At 47.9% G+C, this 10352-nt stretch overlaps 1 protein-coding gene across 1 annotated transcript; it reads right to left on the reverse strand.

Annotated features, from left to right (window-relative positions):
• Positions 1-7390: 7390 nt before the first annotated feature.
• On the reverse strand, positions 7391-8411 carry LOC307061572 (coiled-coil domain-containing protein 86-like; the record flags this gene model as incomplete). Its single annotated transcript, XM_079716748.1, is given in 2 exon segments — positions 7391-7430; positions 7432-8411. Coding segments are annotated over 2 exon segments (1020 nt in total).
• Positions 8412-10352: the final 1941 nt, after the last annotated feature.

The following is a 10352-nucleotide window of genomic DNA, read 5'->3' on the forward strand; positions in this document are numbered from 1 at the left end:
CGGTGCTTTGTGACCACCTAGAGGGGTGGGATAGGGAGGGTGTGAGGGAGACGCAAGAGGGAAGAGATATGGGGATATATGTATATGTATAGCTGATTCACTTTGTTATACAGCAGAAACTAACACACCATTGTAAAGCGATTATACTCCAATAAAGATGTAAAAAAAAAAAAAAAAGAGTGAGTTACTTGTGTGTGAATAACAAGGACTCCACCAGGCGGCCTGCAGAGCTGGAGCTGCCCCCCCACACCGAGCTCTGCTTTGGGGTAAATCCTAGCCTGGTTCCAATTCCCGATACCCACAACTGACCTGATACCCTGCAGGCTGCTGCTCTTTCATATTTAAACCTGCCATAATGATATTTGGTTTTTATGTTTGCTGTGAGAATTAAGGTATTTGGAAGAATGCAAAGCACTAGAATGGAAGCGTCCATGGAATGCCTGCGGCTGCCGGGCCACACTTCCCTCTGGGGAAAGCCTTCCAAGCAGCGCATTCGCTCTTGCTGGCCCTCGTCACAAGCCAAAGACAATGAGGGACACGAGGTGGCCTTGAATGAAGCTGGGTGGTGGCCAGACAGCTCGTTCAGACCATCTTCCTTGGTGGGGCTGAGGCCAGGTGCGCACACAAGACGCTTGACCTTGTTCTCAACCGTCCTGAGCTGCGATTCTGGTTTTCTGTGAAGCTTCTTCCACTCCCCAGCTTGCACATCCCATGTGACTCCTTGTCCCCTTAGGGTCCTTGCAATAAACCCTCATTTAGGCCTGTATCTTTTACGTAACCTCAAAGAGCATATGGATATACATTTGCACCAGCCAAATAAATGTAATATATAAGGCAACCAATAAAATACAAGTAAACCAACAAGTAAAATACAAATCTGTTCTTGACAGTCTGCCAGCGAAGCAATACCATTTGGGATCGTTAAGGGGGGGCTTTGTAGCTGTGCGTGTCACATTGTTTGTTAGACACTCTATTTTGTAGCATACCAGGGGACATCGTTAGCATCCTTTGTCCCCACCCCCATAGACCCCTCAGCAAGCCCCTTCCCAGGAAGCCCCCTCTCCTCGGACGGAAGTGGACATCTGAGCGCACATCTGGGGACAGAAGTAGCTGCCCTGGAGGCCTGGGCGAGGCCTGGGAGGAGCAGGGCCCCCACAGCCATATCCTCTCCCGGGGCTAGAGCCCCAGTGCTGCTGTCCGCGTAGCACCTCCAGCTGCCGCAAAGAAATGGCAACACCCAACACACCGGCACGACGTTTGAAGTGGGTTTGGTCACCTGCAAGGAATTGTAAACTGTCCTGAGTGTGAGGATGAGAGTGGGTGGGGAGGGGGTGTCTTGGGGGCCACTCTTCTAGACAGGATTGCACTCCAGGAGCTGCCCAGAAGGGCAGTTTTGGGGGTGGAGGAGGCAAAGCCGGCCCAGGTTTGGAGACAGACCAGAGAGAGGACAGGCCCCGGCACTGCCCAGGGAGGCCGGTTTCTTTAACTGGGGAGCAGCGTGTCTTTCAGAAACTTGATTCTTGTTCCTGAGCTAAAGCAGTTTCCTATAAATTTTCTTTTGTGGACTGGGTCTCATGAATAATCAGAGCCAACTTTCTTATCAGCAAAGTAGCTGAAAAGCTGCCCGGTAGAGGCAGACCAGACAGCTGTAAAGGGCTGCCCCTTTGACACTTGGTGTTTACGAGGAGCCTCAGAGACAAGAGATGATCTTTTTAATGGTCTCTTCCCTTTTTTAATGAGAAAATGTTTTTTGCAATAAATGCACTCATCACTTAGTAATCCCACAAGCCTGGGATTGTATAACTAAATTCATTTTCTTGTGTCAATCGTATACAAACTCTTTCAAGTTTGATGGAACAAGAGTGAGAAGAAGGGATGGTACAAAGGATCAACATTACTTAAATGCACATCTTTTGTGGGGGTTTTTTCCTTTTAAAAAGGGAGGAACATTACAGAGTTCAGGAAGCTGTGAGCACTCAAAGGCTGCAAGACTGATCAACTCCATAGGCAGGACATGGAGTAAAGCCCACAGGGGAGGTGTGACTGCTCCAGGCATAAGGAACAGCATAAGCAAAGGCCCTGGGAGACGATGGAGCTCGGAGAATTCCGGGAGCAGAAACACGGCTGCAGCATCTCATCTCGAGAGCAGGGAGCAAGGAGAAGAGAGGGATGAGCTGGAACCGGAGAGGTCAGAAGGCACGAGACCACATAGGGCACCAGACGCCACAGCAAGTGTTTGGGGGGTTATTCTGTGGGAAGTTAAAAGCACAAAATGGTTAAGACTATACAAAAGCAAGCGGGGAGGGTGGGAGCGTGGGGTGGGGTGTAATGGATTTCCATGCCAGGGTCACCTTGGCTGCAGGAGAAAGGATTCAAGCCTGGGAAAGCAAGGGAGCAGGGAGGTTTGGAGAGAGAACTCTGCAGTGTTGGTGCCAGAGCCTGGGTCCAGACTGGGGTGATTGGGAAGAAGGAGACATGGACCAGCCAAGAGACCAAGGGGGGGAAACTGAAAGGACTCAGTCATGGGCTGGGGATGGGGAGTGCCAGAGAGGGAAGTGCCCTGGTGACTTCCTGTTACTAACAGAAAAGGTTAGTTTGTTCAAACTTTTGTTTACGTTTGTATCAGTTTCCTAGAGCTACTCAACGCAATGCCCGCCAACCAGGTGGCTTGAAAGAACAGACATTTATTCTCTCGTAGTCCTGGAGAGCAGAAGTCTGAAATGAAGGTGTCAGCGGGGCCAGGCTTTCCAGAGGCTCTAGGGGAGGAAGCTTCCTTGCCTCTGTTGCCCCTGGTGTTGCCAGCAACGCTTGGTGTTACTTGGAGCTGCCTTACTCCAGTCTCTGCTCTGTCTTCACGTGGACTTCTTCCTTCTGAGTGTGTTCTCTCTGTATCTAACTCTCTCTCTCCTTTCCTTATTAAGACACTAGTCATTGGATTTAGGATCTACCTTAACCCACAACGACCTCATCTTAACATGATTATATTTGCAGATATTCTTTCCAGGTAAAGTCACATTCACAGGTACTGGGGATTAGGACTTCAGTACATCTTCCGGGAGAACACTATTCAATGCACTATATCTGAAGGTAATACTCTGTCATGGCTGTTGATGTTCTATATAAACACAAAAGATGTGGATAGTTTCCCCGAATGCCTCAGTTGTCTTCCTTATCGTATTACAACTTGTTTGTTTTACGTAGCATGGTCACTTTCAACAGCCCAACAAAGGAGTTCAGAATTGGTGAAATCCATATTATGAGTTCATTTTATAGCTTACTAGTTTCTCCATTATTAAAGCCAATTCTCATTTTCCTAAAAAATATTTTGGTTGAAGTGTTCTATGGTGAATTTTATGGATGACTTTTACTTTTTCCTTAAGGAAATACGGCTAAAAATCATTACTATCTTAAATGTGATCTCCAAAGATGATAGCCACAGAATTCTATTAAGAATATCATATGGGGCTTCCCTGGTGGCGCAGTGGTTGAGGGTCTGCCTGCCGATGCAGGGGACATGGGTTTGTGCCCCGGTCCGGGAAGATCCCACATGCCGCGGAGCGGCTAGGCCCGTGAGCCATGGCCGCTGAGCCTGCGCGTCCGGAGCCTGTGCTCCGCAACGGGAGAGACCACAACAGTGAGAGGCCCGCGTACCACAAAAAAAAAAAAAAAAAAAAAAAAGGAATATCATATGTGTGAAGGGTCTTATTGCCCTGGAAGAGAGCTTCATCGGTCCAAGTCCTTGGATTCTGGCAGAACTGACACACCCAAGCCATTGCTGAATTTGTGGCGGTTCTTCTAGTGAAGAATACACACACACCCAAATGCATTTCAGTAAAGACAGCACCCCATGGTAAATATGATGCCTTTGAGGCAGAACCACTGTAAATTTTACAGTTAAGTTACTGTGGCAAACCTCAGACTGTTGCAAATACTTGTATATTTATCTGTGTGCATATATGTTACTTTACCAGAAACAATGGACCTGAAAATGACGCAATTTATTTTCCTAAATCCCCAGGAAAAATGGATAAGTTATTGTACTTTTCCCATTCCTACAAACATATGTATTTTGTATGTTTATATACCCAGAATATGTTTTTCAAGTTCAGAAATAACATTACTTGCCTTTGTTGCTTGGCCTACCCCATTTGTTATAGTCTACATGGCTGTCAGAGTTATATCAACAGACTTTCACCTTGCCCTGAGCCAAAATGCTTAGATTATAGTTCAGCCTACAGAGAGACCTATTCACGCTCCTACTGGCTGCGATAAGTCAACCTTCCATGCCCCAATGAGATCCCTACCTGCTAGCATTTGGGTTCCATAGCCTTCTAAACATACCTCTGGGTCCCATGAAGTCTCGGACCTTGAATACAGTTGGCCCTTGAACAATGAGGGGGTTAGAGGCATCGATCCTCTACACAGTCGAAAATCAAGTATAACCTTACACTTGGCCCTCCATATCTGAGGCTCCACATCCTCAGATTCAACCACCTGTGAATCATATAGTACTGTAGTATGCATTTATTGAAAAAAAGCCATTATAAGTGGACCTGCACAGTTCAAACCCGTGTCATTCAAGGGTCAACTGTATTACCCCTATTTCAGCTATACAAATAAGCCTCTCAATCCCAACTTCCTTAAATGCCTCTAAACCTCATAAGCAGACCTATAGGTTAGCTCCACAACACTCGTTTTTCCCCACCTTTGTCGAGATATGATTGACATATAATATTGTGTAAGTGTAAGATGTACAATGTGATAATTTGATACCTACAGATATATGTGTGTATATATATATTATGAAATGATTACGACAATAAGGTTAGCTAACATATCCATCACCTCACGTAATTATCATTTTTTAATGGTGGTGGTGGTAACATTTACGTTTTACTCTCTTAGCAATTTTCAAGTATACAGTATTGTTAACTAGAGTCACCATGTTGGACAGTGCATCCCCAGAACTTATTCAGATCATAACTGGAAGTGTGTACCCTTTGATGAACACCCCCACTCCCTCCACCACCCAGTTCCTCTTGGAATTGATTCCTGTGCTGGACATTTTCCCTTTAATCCTCTGAACTACTATCCAAATTGCTCTGTGCCCAGGGGCGCTGGGATCTATGAGCTGCTTCAGCATCATCCCTTGCCCTCTGCTTACAGCCGCATTTATAAGCAGGAACTCAGAAGATGGGAGCTGAGCCACAGATGTCAGGGGCTTCCCCAGAGGCTGCAGCTTCCACCAGGTGACCCTCCTTCTCCCTCAGGAATCTGGTGAGCCTTTTACCCTTCTCCCTTCAGGCTTAGGGGGACAAAGTCTCCTTGCTGTATCTGGCCCCACTGTGCTTCACTGTTCCATGACGATTTAAGCTTACCCATATTTTTTGCAAATAATCACAGTATTAAAATTTACTTAACTATCCCCATTTAATGTGCCATCTTTTCCTGCTGGGATGTTTGGCGTCTGCTTTACCCTTGAACTTGTTGCCGAAACGCATAGGTTGTTGGGATCATTTTTAAGGAATGTGATAGGCTGATATTCAGGTACTAAAATTTGCAAATGATTTACTTTTTTATGTAAATTAGAGCTGATTTAGATGTACGCCTACAAGAGCAGCACTCTCCTTTGCATTCTTCTACACTTTCTTGTGCAAGAGCGAAGGGGTGGAATCAGTGCAATCTAGCTGGGATTTGCTTGTGGGTGTGACACGCATGGGAGCACCATCTCGTGTCCTCCCCATATTTCTCTCTAGACTCAATTCTCCAGCCTTGGATTCGCTTTCTGGTCGATGCCTTGTGCGCCCATCCCTTCCTGGATTAATGAGGCCCTTAATGCATTTAGTGGAATGAATGGCTGAATGTCTGAACACCTGTATTGGGGTACAGCGCTGTCCGCCTAGGAGTGCCTCAGCATGCGTTCCCCAGCCCAGCCCTTGTTCACTAGTCATTGTAAATTACAGTCACATGTGGCTTCCCTTTGAGCCTTTTCAGAAGACAGTGAGGGATACAGAGGAGGTTTAGAGAAGACCTTCAACTGAGCACACCCTGGGGAATTCCTTTGCCAACACTTCTGGGTCTGGGTGGGTTTCTGTCACAGGCTTTGCCTGGACACATCAGATACATCAGATTGAGGGAATCCCCCAAAACAAACAGCTGGGTGCCATGGAAGAGTGTCTGGAACCATCATGAAATGTTGCAGTTGATTGGCAGGTAAGATATGATCAATTATCAACGAAAATAAAAAGAAAGCCTGTGAGGAGAAGAGGAAGAAAGGAGACCAGACAACTCAGCAATGGAGGCAGATAAACTCTCCCAAGCAGTCCGTCCCCAGCAATCCAGAATAGCTTTCCTGTGTGAGTTCACCCTCTCACCACACAGAGAGGAAGCACAGATCACAGGAAAGTCAGAGTTGGCCACAGTCTAGAGGCAGAGACGTGTTCTTTATTCCATATAAGTCTCAAAAATGGGAAGTCTTTTTTCTTTCTTTTGCTAAGAGATCAACTTACAAATGGGTTTGGGGAAGAGAGTGGGTGAGCTTGGTCAGTTTGGTTGGAAGGTTTAGAAGCCGATTCTGCACACTCCACTTCCTCTTTGTAGAAAATCTGTTGCTGATCATCTGTTACTGATTTATTTAATAAAAATGAAGTTTAACAGGTTTTTTTTTTTTTACATTTTATTTGTTTATTATGTTTTCTCCATCAGAATGAAAGATCCTTGAGGGCAGGGATTTTTGTCTGTATTCCCTGGTACGTAGAATTGTGCCTGTACACAGCAGGCGTTCAATAAATATTTCTGCTGTAGACTGGATGGCATGAGTTAATCAGATTCCTGGGGCTTCTGCAGAGTCTGGTACAGGAAAGGGGGAGTTAGATAGACCCTGCCCCCTGCAACCTGCCCATTTTAACCTTAAGTGTTGAAAAGTGGGGGGGGAAGCTGGATTCAGTCCGCTGGGTGACAAGGGCAGTGGGAGGATGCAGAGAGACCCAAAGCAGCCTTTGGGGAGGTGTGTGTGTGGAGAGGTGGGTTCCTGACTTCCGGCCTCCTGGCCTGGGTTAGACCCAGGACTCTGAGACAGAACGTACATATTTTGGGGAGTCACCCTCCAGTCACAGCTCCCTGAGGAACCAGAAATTACTCTTCGTGGTTTGAAGGCACTTGGAGAGGAGTGAGCTGACCCTCCTCCCTGCAGTCTCTGACAGGTCCCAGGCTACCTCTGGGTCTCTGTGCCACAGAGACCTGCCTGTGAGCCCTTTGGAAGGCTCAGAGCCCCGTTTCGGGTGGAGCCCCTGTTTTGGAGCCACGGAGTTGGAGTCCTGGGTCAGCAGAGGCGTGTGGCCAGTGGCCCGAGGGCTGCCGTGTGTGACACGGCGGTTGGCCACAGAAGGCCTCAGCCATCCAGAGCCCGGAGCTTCTGCAGCTGGGCCAGCGTCCGGCTTCTCCGCGGAGCGTAGCTGCTGCCTCTTCGCCCGCTTGCGCCTGGCGGGGCTCCGGGTCGCTTGGACGATCTCCGCCTTCCGATCATTCTCCGGGCGGCGTTTCGGGTTCTCGGCGCCACGCCGCCGCTTCCTTCTCCTCCTCCAGGTGCCAGGCCAAGTCCTTGCCAGCTCTGTCTCCTGCCGGTCTTGCATCTTCCGCTGCCAGGATGTGCGCAGGACCATCTGGGAGACGCTCTTCTTCGAGCGGTCCTTCCGCACCCGCCCGGACCTGGGCTTCCCCGTCGGGACTTTAGGGACGTCCTCTTCCTTCGGTGTCTTGGACACTGGGGCCTGGGTTGAAGAGCCTTCTCGCTTCTCTGGCCCGAGGCCGTCTCTCTCCGGCTGCCCGGCCGGCGGTGGCTTCCTCGGCTCACGCAGATCCCGGGGGAAGCCGGGCGCTGGGGTGTCAGCCCTGCAGCGGCTGAGCGGGCTCGGGACCCGGGTAGGACTCTGGTGACCCGGGCCCGGCGGCAGCTGATGTCCGGGGGACCCCGCGGGGGTCTCCTCCTTACTCTTGGGCAACTCCGAGTCCGCTTCTTCTTGGTCCTGGGAAAACTTCGGCGACTCCCCACTTGGCTTTAGCTGCGGTCGGAGGGATTCAGGACTCGACTCCGGCTGTCTTTGGGGCGACTCCAGGCCTGGGTTTCGCTGACGCTGGGGGGACCCTGGGCCCGGCTCTGGCCGCTGTCGGGGGGACCCCAAGCTTCCCCCGTCCCATAGACTGGGTGATCTCGGGCTTGTCTCCGGCTGATGTCTGGGAGACCCCGGGCCGGGTGGCCGCACCCTCCGAGGAGACCCGGGCTCCCTCTTTTCTTCTGGGTTCGACTCGAGCTCCACAAGGGCCTGTCTGGCCCGCAGAACTGAGGTGGGGTTCCCGGGGGACTCAGGCTTTGGGCCTTCCAGCCGCCGGCTGCGCCTCCGCGGCGTATCCATGGCCCGGCCAGAGTTTCCAAATCGAACAGTTACTTTTAAAATCTTATAATTATACAATGAGATCCATAATTACTAATTAACATGAGATTTTTGAAGATGCATGGTAACTAAATAACCCCTTTAGGATTTTAAGGCATTACGTGCGACTATATTTTTTAAAGGCCTCTTTTGGCATAATTTGAGTATTTTTGGTACCCAATTTTATCGGACTAACCCAGATAAAGGGATTTAAAGTAAATGAAGAATCCATAAAAGACATATGAAGAGAATGGGAAACACACCCAGTACTTAAACAGCTAACATGAAAGAGACTATTTTATTATATGTATTCTGGAAGATAATAATATAAAGGGTTTTTCAAGCAATAAAAAAAAAAAAGACAAAAAACAGTAGAGCTCTTTCTATAAGTAAAATCTTGCACGTAATACCCGCAACATGTAAAACTGAGGAAGCTCCTCTGGTTGGTGTCCAGGTGGGGCCCAGGTCCAGCTATCCCATCCCCCATCCCTCTGAGGTCCCGACTTGGAATCCCCAGCACTCTACAGGAAAGAGTCTGGAAACCTCTAGAATCTCCTGCTCCGCTGTTCTCTATATGCATTCAGAAGTCCATGAGTAAGTGGATTTAAAATGTGAGAGGAGAAACGTTAGACACAATAAAGGATTTTCAAAGCATTGAACTGAAGGCTCCAAACAGAATTCCAGTGGCTTCTAATTGTTGATAAAAGGAAGTACAAAAAGCAACCCCTTTAAGACCACTCATGATCTGGGGTAAACCTCTCTCTGCAGCCCAGTCTTCCACCATCCAGCCCTGCACCTTGTACCATGCTGTAACCCTCCGCTGTCCTGTCTGCACCCACCTGTGGCACTGAAATGGGGAGAGTCTGAATGGGTTGTGCTGTAAGAATAACATTGAATTTTGAAGATTTAGTGTGAATAAGGAACGTAAGTATCTCAATAATCTTTATATCGGTGGCATCACATTTTTGATGTATTGGGTTAAACAAAATATATTACTAAAATTACTTTTACCTGCTTCTTTCTCCTTTTTTAGAAAAATGTAGCTGTTAGAAAATGTACCTTACATATATTGCTTGCATCTGTCCGGCTTGTAACACAGGTGGCCCTTCTGGGGCGTCCACGGGCAGTGGGTGGGGGGACCGTGGAGAACCAAAGTACGTGCCCCTAGTGAGGCAGAAATGTGGGCCCCGTTGTCTCTAGGCCTCCCGAGTTTATAAAAAGACATTGGACATCTGGTTGTAAATGTGTGTGGGGAGTGAGTTGTTCATGAGTGTGCATGAATTTTCCAGACTTTTAAAGGTTGGCAACTATTCCATAATTTTAAAAACGAATCTAGCACAACACTGTTCAAGCCAAACAAAATACGTCAGGAGCCAGACGTGGCCCACAGACCGCCAGTATGTGCGATGCTCTTCACCCTTTCCATCTTCCCAAGGACTGTGCGTCTAACTGCTTTGCCCCACGTCAGTTGGGAGGGCTTCCCAGGCCAGTTCCCATATCTTCCCATGCCAGTTCCCATATCTTCCCATCCCCAGCATCTCATCTGTGGCACCAAATATGCTAAGTAGATGATTGTTAAATGACTAAATGAATGAATGCGTTCTGGAATCTTCTTGCTTGGAGGTTCTTCAATGGGAAATATTTTTCCAGGGTCTGAGTTGTGGTCCTGCCCTGAAGGGAAATGGGGAACCAGCTACTTTACCTCCCAAGACCCTTCTCATTTGAACAAACACTGCAGAACATCCATTTCTTGAAACAAAAGGAGTTCCTGAAGATTCTTTCTGTGTTAGTGTTGAAAATATTTTAAAAAGTCAGAAAGTGTGATTCCTCCAGATCCATTCTTCTTTCTCAAGAAAGAAATGTGTTTCCATATACATTTAAATTTTTTTTGTTCTAGTTCTGTGGAAAACGCCATTGGAAATT

This window comes from Hyperoodon ampullatus, assembly GCF_949752795.1.
Source record: "Hyperoodon ampullatus genome assembly, chromosome: 12".
NCBI classification, from domain to species: domain Eukaryota; kingdom Metazoa; phylum Chordata; class Mammalia; order Artiodactyla; family Ziphiidae; genus Hyperoodon; species Hyperoodon ampullatus.